The 15,579-nt window shown below is 41.1% G+C and overlaps 1 protein-coding gene across 1 annotated transcript in view; it reads right to left on the bottom strand.

Moving 5' to 3' along the window:
* Positions 1-13,921, bottom strand: part of atp2a3 (ATPase sarcoplasmic/endoplasmic reticulum Ca2+ transporting 3) — a 48,780-nt gene extending 34,859 nt beyond the window's left edge. The window contains exon 1 of the mRNA XM_062433796.1: positions 13,575-13,921. Coding sequence (XP_062289780.1) covers positions 13,575-13,692 — 118 coding nt within the window. The 5' untranslated portion in view covers positions 13,693-13,921. The remainder of the gene's footprint in view (positions 1-13,574) is intronic.
* Between the last annotated feature and the right edge of the window lie 1,658 nt (positions 13,922-15,579).

The following is a 15,579-nucleotide window of genomic DNA, read 5'->3' as shown; positions in this document are numbered from 1 at the left end:
GGGTGGTGGAGGAGAAAGACAAAGAGCAGATAATACATTAGATTAACTCAGTCTAGCTTTGTGATGCACGGGCACGCACAAATTGCTCTGCAGAGTAATTCAGCTTAGTTATGATGATGCAATGTTCAAAACAGGAAGGCAACACAGCAACACTGTAGTTTTTCAAGCTGTGGATTGTGGTCTGCTCTTGTATCATTATTATTATTGACATGGATAAATACCATTCCAGCTCTTGGTTATGCAATTGAGACAAATAAATCTTTATAGGATTCTCAACTCCTAATGTTTTCAATTCCGTCATCAGCACTTTTAGTGTAGCTTGAGGCGTCCAGCTCAGCTGCAGAATGCCTTTCAGAAGACATGGTGAACACAGGCGTCGTGATAACAAACAGCACTGAGCTTCACAAGACCTTGATAGCAGTTTGATTGCTCATCTTCTGCTCTCGTAATGGTTAACTACAAATCGCTGATGGTTTGCCTACCCACAAATGGTTTCAAATCACTGCATGTACTGCACTGTTGTGTAATAATGACCCCATTTTCTAAAACACATGCATCTTTAATCTTACAGGCTTATTTGTCATCAATGTTTCCATATTACTCAGTTTCCCTTTAAAAGAAATCACATCTGATAAAAAAAAGGTTTTGCTACTACTGTGTGTTGCTAAAGGTTTTATGATAGTTACTGTGCCAGTTTTTTCTGGTACTCAAAAAAGCATTTCAGCACTTCAGCACATAGCCTAACATGATACTTAAAAGCCCCATGAAACGGAAGTTAGAACATCTTTAGTTTCTGTATGTGATGGTATCTGAGCGGTGTACAGTTACAAGAGAGATTTAAATTAAATCCTTTGCATTCGATTGGATTGCTCAAAAGTGGGAGGTGCTTAGAGTTAACGTGATATGCAGCTGCAGAGGACTGTTGGCACCACACACACCTCCCTCACCTGTTGTTAGATCAGGAGGAGGACAAGGGAGAGATGAATGGATTAGACCTCAGCAACGTTGTTTTGGAAATGAAAACAAAGTTTTTGCCTACTGATATGCAAACACATCTCTACCTATCTCTCTCCATGCTGCTCTCTTACCTACTACAACCTACATACGGCTAAGTGCAGTTTTGATAATAAGTTTAAGTAATTTATTAAGCAAAAAATTATTTAAAAAAACTTCACTGTTTCCAGTTTCTAAAATGTGAGATTTTGCTGATATTTATTAGATATTTATTTATTTAGTCTTATATTGATGTTCATTTTATGTCTTTGGACAAAATCCATAGTCCTTGCTTTGTGTAAAAATATGTTCCAAAGTCTATCTGGAGTTTATATGAGACTTCAGCCATCCAAATTTGTCAAAACAAGTACATATTTTTAGTGCAGAATTCCCTCTGTGTGTTTCCTTGGACCATGTTTCAGGACTGGAGTGATGTCATTGACATGCACGCTGGCGCCTCAGTCTCCAAACTGCTGGACAGAGTTGGTTTCAGTGCAGAGGTTGCTTCCTGCACTAAATCCTGTTTTTTTGGCTTGGCCGTCCATGGAGCAGCCCTATAACCCCAAATGTCTATCCCAGACTGACTCACTGAGTGATGAAGTTACACCATTGGGTGGCCAAGTGTTGGACTTTCTCCATTGGCCGTTGTTCTTTCAAAATGAATCTGACTGAAGAATTATGTCCTCATGGGTCATTTACAGCGGAGGAAAATAAGTCTTAGCCCATAGAGTGTATGAAAATAAGTTGTAGCCGCTGTGTTTCCAGTTAGTTTAACAGCACCGTGCTGGGCATGTGACAGGTGTGTTTACAGTGTTTGTGTGCTCTGAAAGACCTCACGGTGCGTTTAAAGTCGCACTGCTGACTGACTGTTAGCCTGGTATGCTAATCCTGCGTAAACATATGGGTGAGACCATATGTTTACAGACATCAGCTGACAGAAACAGATGAAACGGCAACAGATAATTAACAGATCATTAGAATAGTTATAATTAAAAACTAGAATGAGCTCTCTTTCAAATCAAACATGAACAAGATGAGTGGAAAGTATACTTGCAACTGCATTTATAACCTTTTTTCTTTATTTATTTATTTTTAACAAAGTGTCTTAACCATGTCATTTAATAAGCTACTTCAGTACATACATACATACTACAGAAAACTGCAGATGAACATTTAATATGCAGGAAGTCACATTGTAGACACTTGACTATTCCTGTAACAAATTGGCCACACATTTGCACATTGACCATCCATGGTCCAGTCATATTCTAGGTTTTGACATAGTCTTGTTGCATTAGTAAGTAAGCAAGCTACCAAAAAAGGAAAAACAAAACAAAGACTCCATTCATATCCCTCCATTCTTTCTTAAAACCAAAGACAAGCTGTGTTTTTTTGAAGGTTTTTTTTCGGCATTTTGAGACAAGCCGAGCATCTTGTCCCCTCGGATTTGATCTGAGCAGAACACAACACCCACCACGCACATGAGTCACTGGTGCGAACAGAAAACACATCAGTCATGTTCTAAAAACATTCCGATTGACAAGTACTGTTGATCAGTGTCATCAAAATGAGACACAAGCGTGCTTAGTCACCGCATTTGTCAGGTCCTCGTCAAGTCCGACGCAAAGCTATGACTGAACAGGTCCAATGTGGCAAACATCATCCATCCCATCTGAAAAACATTGAAGAGTGATGATGGCATAATATGTCTGCACACTGTCTGCATGTGTGGAGATATCGGGAGTTATTTTTCACCAAAGTATTTCATTTCTTTCTGGCGAAGGTGAGAGTTTTCACACGTACTGCCACCGGAGAGACGAACCCAAGAGAACCAATGCCTTTTATAAAAGTCTTACCTCACCTTTTTTTTTTTCTTCTACGACATCCTACACCCATTTATATATAAATATGAACGTAAAAGCTTAAATTACAGGATGCATTACAAAGCGATTAGGGGAAAGCGGCACAATTTTGAAGGGACAGTACGGGCTGTAACCCTAAATGACAGCAGCACACTCCCTTGGAGTGCAGTGGAAACCCCGTGTTTCTCCAGCATGTTTTGACCACGAGTTTTAAACGTGACCCTGTGGAAAGAGGGGGGCTGGAAAGAGGAAGGGCCATGACGTGAGCCCGCAGCCTGCTTCCAAAAACACAAAAACCTTGCGGCCGCTCTCATTACACATGCCGCTGGCGGGAAAAAGAGAAATTATTTCAAATCATGGCTTCTGGGATTTTATCTAATGTGTTTTTCTGTGGTTAAAAATACAGTTCAAATCAATCTGGGGATTTGTCAGACACTGCATATGGGGATTTTGTTAATTGCTGATAATTTCAAGTGGAATAACTCTTAAATTTGGCTTGTAATAAAACCAGCAGGAGAGAAGCAGATTGTTGCAATCCAAATGTAAGAACACAGAGAGAGGGCTTCTTTGCTTTGAGGCTGCATTAAGGCCCAGACGTTTGATTTGATAATGCATCCATTCAAACTCAGGATCTGCTGAATATTATTCATTTTGCATAATCTATTAAACAACAACAACCTCCTCGGGACGACTGGTCCGTGGGCAGAAGTCGGCTCTTGGCTCCGTGACTGACCATTCTCGGCCTGTATAATAATAGCTGTTGAGTCATTGTCAATAGCTTTTCAAACTTGCTGTCTGGAGGCTTTTCAGAGTTCAGCCTGGACACGGTTGAACTCACGGGGGACTTCTGGTTGCACTCTGCCAGCAGCGGCAGCAGAAATGTGAAGAAGTGGGTTCTGCTGTTTTCCATGCTCCACCAGTCTGACATAAGCCTGTTTCCCCATTACTGTGCCTCCTCGGTTGTATAATGTTTTTATGGCAGACAGGCTGGCTGCGACTCGGCTGCTGCAGACAAAGACGGACTGACTGAAAGGACAAGACAGATGAAAGGGGAAAGAGGGAGAGAGGGAGAGAGAAAGAGAGAGAGAGAGAGAGAGAGGGAGGGAGAGGGCTGGAGGTGTTGAGCGGGGTTCCCCGGCTTCCCTCTGCCAAGGATTCCCTCACAGTCATCTGGGCTGTGTCAACCCGAGGCTTGCCCAGGCGCATTCCTGAATACTGACTTCAACTCTCTCTGTGTCCCCACATCGTGTCCCCACAGCACCTTCCCACAGCCCCTCCCTCCCCCCCACCCCCCCCCCCCCCCCCCCCCCCCCCCACCCCCACCTCCTCCCTCCAGGCCCAGACAATGAATAAAAGAGCTTGTTTACACGCTGCTGAAAAGCGAGCAGCGGCGAGCAGAGGGGAGACACTTCCTGGAGACAGTTGCCAACAACAGCAGGGAGCAGGGTTTCTGTGTCCAGCGAGTCAGGAAGAAAAGCAGGAACCTGGCCATCTATCTATCTGCAAGAGCTTCTTACCTTCTCTTTCTAGTCTGACTGAGTCCATTAACAAATTACACTCCGGATTATTAGGATCCCCAGTAAACATCACATCTGAGAGTGGTTAAGCAGTATTAACAAGCACGTCCTCTTCTGCAAACTAAAAAACATGAGAAAGTTTTTCAACAGTTACCATGGCAACTTGGCTCATGGCGGCCCCTTGAAAACTAGTGTTTCGTGAGGTAATGTGCCAGTGTTTGTCAAAATTGACCAAGAATAACTGTTATGTAATCAGCAGGGCCTTGATACAACAATGCAGGCATCAAAAAAAGAAAAAGCTCATTTCTGGCCTCGGCAGACTGCTAACACACAGTCAGCATACGTGATAGCAAGCCGGCAAACAGACACACCTCCATTAAAAACAGCCAGCTGGGGAAGTGTGAGCAGGAAGAATGGAGGCATCTAAGGATAGTTGCAAGACTTTTGCTCCTTCAGAAGGTATCACCAACCATTAGAGCATAGAACAGACCTATAAATACCATGATGGTAAACCCTAATGACATAATGTATTATCGCTTCCTATATCCGCTCACTCTCCCAACAGAAAAGGTCTGAATGCATTACCCATATCAAATGAATTATAAATGTACCACGTTCTCCTCCCTAACATGATTATCTCTGCTACACAGAGGGCACTGGAGGTAACTGCAGAAGACACTTCAGCAGTCTGACAAAGTCAGTGTTTCCTTCATTTACATAAATGTCAGTGGAGGGCTTCCCTTCTCTGAGGGAGTCATCCATGTCAAGTGGCTGAGTGTCAGCTGCTATCTTTAGGTGCCCCGTCGACCTCCCTACTGCTGGAAAGCACACTGAGAATCTGAACAGGAGCAGAGGAGGATGTGGTACCAAGTCGCTAATCATTTTTCTGCAGCACAATGAAACGAGGACCCAGAGCCCCGACACGTAGATACTCTTCATTTATTATAGGACCACAAACCTTTCATACAGGATGAAAGCTACTTTCCTCAAATACATGGATCCAACAAAAAATAACAATTTTTATATCTGGTTTGACACAATTTCTAAGGTGTTAAAATGACTACTACTACTACTACCATTACTACTACTACTACTAACAATAATAATAATGATAATAATAATTTAAAAGGTTTTATATTTTGGTTGTATTTTTAGCCAAACTATTTATGTAAAAGCATCACACTTGGAAGCGTAAAATGGGAAAAGTAGTTTCAAAGTTGTTTAAATAAGCAGTAGATTTTCCCAACACAGCAGTTGAATTAGTCTCAAGCTGCAGTAACATTTTCCCAACTCACATAAGGCAAAAGTTTAAAAACCTGCTGACACATTCAGGCTGGATGCTTGAATGGTTTTGACTTTAGTTTACTATTGCATGCTCTGAATGAAGAAAGGAAATAATGGTTTATTTTGAATGAGGCAAAGATTTACATTACTGTGCACAGGGGGAAAAAGGACACTAGTAGAGAGGAGCGAGATGTCCTGTGCAACAACACTAATATCTTTTATCTGCAGTATTTGATCAACAGATGATGCTATAATTCCCTGCATGCTGGAGACACCCAGAGCAAATACCATCAACTGTCAAAGCTGCACTGCGATAAATTCTTTTTGTGTGGCTCGTTTCTGAGAGACCGTCGTGTCGAAGGAGGAGATTTAGTTTCAAAGTGGAGATTTTTATCTTTTTCTAGCCAATTAAGACACCGAATGACATGGGACTCAGCTCCACGGCTGCTGCGACAGCCAATTGGCCAGACTGTCTCTGACGTCATCGAGCTGTGGTCAGGGAAAAAGAGACTGGATTTTTCCTTGTGATGTTCAACAGAATAATGAAAGCAGCATCACTCTCCTATTCCTCCTGTGAAAGTATCTGGAGCATTCACCAGTGCATGTCAGTGACAGTATATGGTATATTTTAAATTCAGATTTTAATCCATTTTTATAGTTTCCATAAACAGTGCCAAACATGTCACTGAAAAGACATTTTTAACTATTTTATCTTGAAAGCAACTCATTTTGGGCGAGGCAAGTTTGTTTACCGCAACCATTTTGCACGTCATATTATCTGAGATACTACGAAGTGAAACTACAGATGACTACCAAAGATAAAACATGTGTTGATGCGTTGACTATCTGCTCTCTGAATGCACACATACATGTACACATCTTCCTCGCACATTAGATTTAGGTTTAAATAAAGACTCTGAAACACGCCAAAAAGTGCCTCACTACACATTTTAGCACTCACACCATGATGAGCTCTACTGGCCGGTTACAGAGGAAAAGGAAAAGGGCCTGTCAACTGAGCAGGACATGCATGAGGTGATTAGCACAGAGCTGATATCTCGTGAGGGCTCAAAGCTTCCTCTTTAAGGTCACAGCTGTGCAAAGAACCATTTTTTGAATATCTCAATAGGCCGGCGAGGAGGATGGCACCCAGCTAGCCAGTAGCCAATTGGAGAAGCTGAATTCTATGAAAGATAGTCAGCAATTCCCCAAACAGCAGATTGAAAAAAACTGTGTTAACACCATGCTATTTATAGGGTTTATTCTAGGTTTAGAAACCAGAGCGACATTTCCATCCAATCAAATTTGTTGGTCGATACAGTACAACTTTACTGATGTGAGCCTTGAGGAGATGAAGGCTGCTCCAAAATCTGCACATTGTTTTGAAATGGTTAAAAAAAAATTGAAATACAGCCACTAGACATCTGGATGTGTATGCAGTTGTAAAAGATGGTGCCATTTTTTTCACAAAAATATGTGATATAAAACTCATAACACATCAATGAGCCACATGGTTGCACAGAGTGACATGTTGATGCATCGTGATAAACAACGAGCACTCTAGCTTATTTTGAGTCAATCACACCTAAACCGTCCTGCTGCTGTAAATACTCACCTGCAACTGCAACTGAAAATAGTTGCGATGAAATGCACCATTTACTGTATTTTGAGTAACATTTTGCAGCAGACTATAGCGTTTTTTTGTGTGTCTTTTGAAAGGAAAGTATACATTTCAGACTTATACTTTACATCTTTGGGAGTTTGATATTTGAAATGTGCTTAAAAGTGGAATTACTGTGTTATTTTACTATAAATTAGTATCAGTATTAAAAGTTACATTCACAATTTAACAGCATTTTAATGATGTCTTTCTCTTTCATAACAAAAGGAGGTAGTGAGGAGATGTCATAAGTGTTCAAAAGTACAACAATTATCTAAAAGCATTATAAATTATGCATTTCAATGAATCTAATAAAATGCATCCAATGTCTTACAATTCAGTTCAAATTCACTAATTTGTTATCAGTTTGAATTCATCATGAGGTATTAAAAATAAATAAAAAAGAATTTAGAATAAAATTACAACAACTATTCATTATGACATGATTAAATGAACCAAGATGGGAAAAAAATCATTCATGTCTCTTCATGTCATTTTCTGTTTTGACGGTCTGCTTTTCATTGTTGCGTGTTGTCTTAAACCTATCCCAGTAAAGCTGAACAGGTTTAGCCATCACTTCCAAAAAACACATGACATTCTCTATAATGTTTACTTATTTTTCCAGACAGGTCATGAGATCCACACTTTACATGTATTATCCTGTGCACACAGCTCATCTCTCTGAGTGCATTTATATTACCTTGTTTTGACTTTACAATATACCCAGAGGGCTGCCACATACCGCACAGAACAAGCTCTATACACAAGCTACTTGAAACACAAACACCTTTTGAGTACACATCCCTGCTGGACCTGGCCGTAATGTGGGGGAGACGACAGCGGCGGTGCGTCATCGTCTTAACGCGAGGGCATGATGGTGACTGACAATTGCAGAGGTGGGAGAGAAGAAGGCAATGACGAGTGACAAGCCAGAACAGGATCACGGCTCCTTTGAAGGCAGCTGGGCAGGCACACACAAAGCCCACTAGAACAGGGAAGTGACTCAACACCCCAAGGACTCCAAATTACTTTTTCTACAACTTAACTCTCCTCTCTCAGCCCACATAACTCCAACACAATTACCTCGAGTCAACTCTTAGCCGGACACATTTTCAGAACGGGCGACAGTCAAAGTGGAAGGCGCTCGAGGAGGGTATTGCATTGGGCGCTCGTGAGCGTGTCGGCGTGAAGGAGGAGGAGGAGGAGGAGCAGGAAACTGCAGAATGTCTGTCGTATTTCAAACGCAGGAGCGAGTAAGTCAGGCTCCTTTTATGTTGAGTTGCAGAACAGGAAGAAAAAAAAACACCTCGAGTGAGATCCCGCAAGAGGAAGTTGTAATTATTATTTGTGGCAAAAAGTGAGTGAAGAAAGTTTAAAAACACTGCATAATTCACGAGGGATGGTATCACCCATTCACCCGGTGATCAATGTCAGATGCATTTGGGATTGCATCAGTGACGGAAAAACAATAGACCTTTCTGGTGCCAAGGGGGTTACTGTATCCTCTTCTGAAAAACATGCACACACATCTAATAATCTAACAGCAATTAATATTAAAGCAACTATGAGGAGTTTTTACTGCTTATGAAACTGTCTCAATTTAAGCCTCTATATGATATACATAAGCAAATTAAACCATCAGCAAGAAGATGGGTTATTAGGCATTTAGAATCATTTTCAGCATTACATTTAGAAGAATAGGGGAGTGCAAAGACGTTACTAAGATGAGTAATGTTAGTTTCCAAAAGCGAGATCAAAGCACGAGAAAGAGAGAGAGATAGGACGGCGGTGGTCAAGTGAGCTAGAGCGTGAATGAGTGAATGATCGAGCGGCGGTAGCAAGAACAAAGCAGTGAATGAGATAAATAAAACATCATTTTCTGATTGTTTCACAGTGGTAATGTTCTAAAGCACTAAATAAACACGCCCACACCTTCGCAAAACCCTGCAGGAAGGTACTGAAATACCAGATTTGGTGTGAATGCAGCCTTGAAGAATACTAAAAATGACCTCTTACATAGCCACAAACATCATCGCTATGCATCCTGCAAAAATCTTTCTTTCATCCGCTTCCAAAACAAATGCTAGATCGAGACCTTTACGACACGAGGTGGTAGCGCTCATGGGAAATGCGGTTTTCAATCTATGAAACACTACTGCTTTTGTCCACAGGGGCCGCCAAAATCAACTAAAAAGACAACACAAAAGTTGCTTGTAGTAACTTTAATGCAAATGAAATGATCAGAGGCTCAGAGGAGCTTGTGTGCAGACAGCGCAAACCAGCAGATGAATAACATTGATTTATCTTTATTGCCATCAGCGGATGTTGGGCAGATTGTCCTCGACATTGCTGAAAGAGACTGTGTTTTATTCTGGCTAAAAGTCAACATATGTGTTTAACATTGGAGACTGATGATGGTGCTAGGTTGTTTAACCAGAATATGTTGCACAACTGTACTCTTCTCCTGGAGGGAGTGTCATGTGACATGATTGCAGCCCTCTGACAGACTCTGAAGGCTCTCCAGCTGTGCAAAGTCATTTAAAGAGTCATTTGCTTTAATTAATGATGCCTTTTTTATTTCACTATAGTTTACAGTTCTGACAGCATCATTTGTAAGATTATAAAGCACAAAAATCTCTTAAATGTTAGAAAAGAAGATAAATCAATAAATTACTCAGTGAAAAATTCCTCTCCTTCACTTGTGTGTCAGCTCCTCTGAAAATTGCTGCCTAGGTCGTCACCACCACCCCCCCTCCCTCCTCCCATAAAAAAAAAAAAAGTTCATGCCCTTTTTCTGACACCTTCCAAAAAAATGAGCGAACTGTGCCTTTGAAATCGAGGCTGTGAGCACACAGGACACAATCATCAACCACCACAAGCTGTAACAGCACAAACATTCTTTGTGCACCCACACACAGACATTGCGAGTGTGTGATGTGTGTGCGAGAGAGCGAGAGAGAGAGAGAGAGAGAGAGAGAGAGAGAGAGAGAGACGGGGGGGGGGAGAGAAAGAGAGAGGCCTGTGACTTCCTCTACTACATCAGAACCAACTATTTCACAATGAAGGTGATAAACTGTCTTGTAAATGAAGGTGCTTGTAGTTCTTGACAGTAAATTAGCAGGAATCCCGTATCTGTGGGTTTGTTTGTGTTTAAGGAGTGTATGAAGTTGGAAATAAAAGGGGCTGCTAGTGGACCATAAATGGAGGCTGCGTCCTTGCTGCAGCACAGACACACTGCTTTGTAGAAAAGACTGTCCAGATGTGGAGGCTAAGCTAATTTTCCAACATCTTAGAGAAGGGATCAGAAACTCTGACGCTGAGCACATGAAAGGCAGACGTAAAGCCGTGAATCCTCGACACCTTTCACCTCTATTCACCTACAGTACAATAGGCTATGAAAAAGCTAAAGTTGACGTGCTTACCTATAACTAGTACGAGCATCATAAAAATAACAACGTCAAATCAATCAATTGAACTCGCCTGTTTACCAAAGCTTCCTAATTAGACAAGAGTGCTGAAACACTTTCTTTCATCACATTCTGCCATTAAAGACAAATGAATGGGAAAACTCAGCCATCTATACTAAGTTAAGAATTAAAGTCTTATAATTTCGTCCGTACATCTAACCTCAAAGCAGTTTCAACACTTTCTCAACAGTCTAAGTTATGTAAAGAAGAAATGAGGCAAGACTAGAGCTGCAACGGTGAGTTGATGAACAGAAAATGAATATGCAACTATTTAATTGTTTTCTCATTATTTTGTTTGGCTGTGTAGATGAGAGTATGAGTGAATGAATGGATGCATTTATTTTATTTTGTTTTGAGCCTGGTCCTTGAGTGCACCTGAATTTCATTGTATGTTTTGTACAATGACAATAAAGAATCTAATCTAATCTCATTTTAAGGAAAAAATGCCCCCAATGCTGGTTTCTGCTTCTCAAATGCAATGATTCATACTCTTAGGAAAGTAAACAGAATATTCTGGGGATTTTAGACTGTTGGTTGGACAAAACAACATTGGAGGATACAATACAAGAACAATCATAGACTGAACAATTAATCAATGAATTGAGAAAAAAATCAACAGATAATGAAAATGATCAGTAGTTGCAGCACTAGACGAGATACTCTCATCATGCTTGGATTGGTGGTTAAACCCCCTCTTCTCTATCCCAGAGATGAAGAGGCTGATTGAGCGTGAAAACCTCATTCACCCATTGGAGACATGTCACACATGTCATATCATCCCAGTATGTGGGTGGGACACTTGGAGCGGTGTTCCGATGGTGAAATGACAGCAGATCGTGTCAGCCCCCACCCCCCTCTGGTTGCCCTCTGATGTCCACACTGAGACAAACACTGCTTGAGCCTATGTGAGCTCAGTCTCCAGCACCAGTGGACATCTTGGTTGTGGACATATTGATTTAGGTTAATGATGCTGATAATACTGACAGCCCCATATGGAAACTCGGTGCATGCATGGCAGTGGGAGTGAGGTAATCTTACTACCCGCAAACTGCTTTGAACGGACACCCCCTGGAACTAAACACCAAGGCTCACACAGAGCCCTTGCATGCAGCTACAAAGTCTGCGGTTTCTCAGCAGAGGGGAAGGAGCCGTTTAGCAGCCGTACATCAGTCATGCAATGACATGTACTAAAATAGTAAACAAAACCCGTGCCAATTTCTAATGCAGTTTTTGCCCCTTTTTGGCCAGTGAAGGAGCAGTTAAGATCGGATAACCTAATAACAGTCAACCCCCACCAAAAAAGGGAAAAGGGTATTCCCTTCTCTCAAGTATTTATCTGTACGCGCTCACACAGGCGGGAAGTTCACAGCTAAAAGCGAAAGAGATGTTATCTGTGGCAAGACGTTGCTTTTTCCATGAAGTCATCACAAGCCCCTGGGTAAAGTGGCTGAGCTGCAACAAAAGGGCTACTGTTAGGCTGGCACAATATGCTTGCTCTACTCCACAGCTTGGCCACCCATGCAAATGACAGGAGGGGAAAGGTGTGGTGATGCCAACACGAAAATACCCATCAAACACCAGCTGAGTGTAAAAGATGATGGGGAGGGGAGGGGAGGGTGGGGGGGGTTTAGTATGTGAGATGATGCACACTGTTTAACAGAAGATATATTGTCACCTTAGAAATAGTGATGCAAGAGAGTTGTATAGGGCTGAAACTGATGATTATTTTTTTGTATATTTTTTTAATTGATGTGTTGTGAATTTTTATGAATTACAGTGTGTAAAAAGTCTCATATCAATTTCCCAGAGTCCAAACAGTCCGAAATCTCAATTATTCAACTTATAATGACTTCTGATAAAGAAAAGCTTGCAAAATTATTGAAATTAATCAATTTTCAAAAAAGTAGGCAATTTTTTTTAATGTTTTTTTATCAGCTCTAAGCAGACTTTGCTTGCTCTGTTGCTGTTCTGACAGTGAAAGTTGGTGCCTTTATGATCCTTATCACTCACGTAAAATGATCTCTTTTTTTTCAAATGTCCTCACACATCCACTGCTCTATATTATCTTGTCATTTGAACCGGAAAGTATAAGCCACGTGGAGTGTAACTGTTGAAAGTGAAAACAGGTTGATCAAGATTTGGTGTTGCATTATCTACCTCATCTCCTTCCACTCCAGTTGTCCGAGCCTGCCTGCCTGCTCTGCACTTCCTGATCACTGTATAACAGCCAGGGATGTCTGTCCATACACACACACACACACACACACACACACACTTACAGCAGCACATACTAGGGTCTTGTCAGGAGGGAATGCAGGTTTGTTTTATTTGAGAATTAAGCTTTATTTTTGGAACTATATGCAGAAACCTGACATGAGGCAACTTCAAGGGACCAGCAGAATAAAAAAAATTTAAAAAAAAAAAAAAAAAAAAGTCGTAATGAGTGACTTATTTCAACCAATTAGAGTTTAAATTCAATTAACCCTTCTTGCATCGATGTCTCCTGTGTCCAGTTGCGTCTCAATGTCTCCACTTTAGCTGGTGCAATGCGCGCTGAATAATCTCAATACATGGATGTGCATCAATGAATGTGCCACTTTATTTCCACTGACTGTGCGCCAGAAGGAACATGATAGCGCACGAATTGCAGCACCTTCAAATATAATGGCAGCACTTGGATTTCCTGTCAAATCAATCGATTGGGTGAAATACGCACCAGATCTGCACTGAAATTAAGAATGTTTTTTTTTTAAAAAGAAGAAGATAATAGCAGGTTTGAAAAAGTACTCACCGTTCGGTCCATATTTCTCAAAATTGACTTTGACTTGCTCCAGATTCAGCCCAGTGTTTTCGTTCACGCCGAAGTTGGCTAAAACTTCAGTCGCCGATTTAGTGTGCGCATTTTCCATCTTGGTGGACCGGGCTTAGATGATCAGATCGGAGTGCATGTAGTTGAGTAACATCTATTGAGGCAATCGGAGGGTGCGCGCGGGGGGTGTGTGTGTCTGTGTGAAAGAGCAGTAATTTCCACCGATGGACGCTCAGGCGGTTTGATGTCGGTCGGTGTGCGCTGTCACCTGTCCCCCCTGAACAAAACCTCCGGATCCTCGGTAAGAGACGCTGCTGTCGCTCTGTTGATCGACTGCTGCTGCTGCTACTTCATCTCCATCTGAAGGTGTGCTGTGTGTGTGCCGGAGAGGACCGCCTCCTCTCTGTTGTGCACTCCCTCCTGCGCTCCGATTGGCTGCGCGTACCTGAGCGGAGGTTTTGCAACGACCCCAAACATGCAGCTTTTAGAGCAGGGTGCTTAAAACACCTGTCAGTCCTCACCTGTGCTATATGGTGCAGTTGGGTAATTTGTAGGTTATGGTTAATGATGTCATTTTATTGTTTATTATATAGGGAAATTCTTTTTTTCTTTTTTGGCTTGTAGACTTTAACAGTCAGCTGCACATCAGCGCCCCTGGAGCTAAAGGAGATAAGTGCCTTGCTCAAGGACAGAGATGCAGTGCAAGCAGTGAGAGCAGACCTGGGGCTATTTGCAAAAAACTTTATGTTAATGCATGCTCAGTTTTTGTTTGGCTTTGGAACTAGGCTGATGCATGATTGGCAAACATATGCATGACTGATTTTAAGCTTAAAAAGATAGCATTTTCCATCCAAAATCATCATGGCAACTGACAAAAAAAAAAAAAGAGAGAGAGAGAAAAACATGGCTTGTAATTTGTGATTTGTTGCAAAGTCAGCAAGGAAATAAAGTCTCTGAAAATGGTACTTAATATGTTTATATTTTTTATTTATGCCACAGTTTTATTTGTGACTGAATATCAGCTGTATGCTTAAATTAAGAGGTGTCCATCTTGAAAATAGTTAACCAAACACTTTACTGAGTCCTATACTTAAGATAATCAGCAATTAGAAAACCTGTCCTGTGTTTACCCAAAGTCATCTGAGCAATTACCAGAGCTGTATTTGTATTTCAAAGCCAGAGGGCAAGAATGACGTCAAGAGGAACAATCCAGGTTTGCTGTGTTCTTAATTCAAATACAAGCATGTATGCTTTGTGAGTTTATCGACTGAAAAAAGAAAGCAAAATAGTTTAATTTCATCAATATCATTTACAAGTTGCAACTAATTGTTGGAAAGTGGAGCGCTCAGAGATTTGTAGAGAGGAAACTAGCCACTTGATCACAAACTGCAGTTAAAGACAAAGCAAGGAAGCAGGCAGGCTGTTCTGTCTTGTAGTTTAAATGTTAAGTAAACATTCACTCTAGATATATTGTAAGATATATAGAAATACTGGAATAGGTTTTTTTGTTTTGCAAATTTTTTAAATGAGATCTTATTCCAAATGTGAATATGAAAATATTGTTAAAAAGTTTAGCCACTAAATACAAAATCTTTCCTATTTTTCTGCAATTAAATACATGCAGCTGAATATGCAATGTCCAACTAGAAAACTAAATGTAATATGAAGTCAATAAAAAGCGAAGGTGTTGTTTTGTCACTGGTGAAATGAGCTGGACATTCTGCACAGCTGCACAATAACAGGTAAACAGAACGTCACAAACTCTGACAGCTGTGTTCTCTGTCCTTGCAGTCCTACCAGACTGTTCTCTCAAGGAGACTTGGCAAGAACATTCTCCTCAGGTCCATTCTTGGTATTCTTGGTATTGAGAAACAGCCTCAAGAACCAAGGTTGAATACTACAGCTTCAGATGATGTTTGTCCACCACTTAGAGAGCAGCTGGTTTTGAGTGAAAAATGGAATAAAACCCTTCCCATCCTATTTAATT

This window comes from Scomber scombrus, chromosome 14 (genome assembly GCF_963691925.1).
Source record: "Scomber scombrus chromosome 14, fScoSco1.1, whole genome shotgun sequence".
NCBI classification, from domain to species: Eukaryota; Metazoa; Chordata; class Actinopteri; order Scombriformes; family Scombridae; genus Scomber; species Scomber scombrus.
Note: the sequence above shows the minus strand (reverse complement) of the source record. Positions and strands in the feature narration are given on the sequence as shown.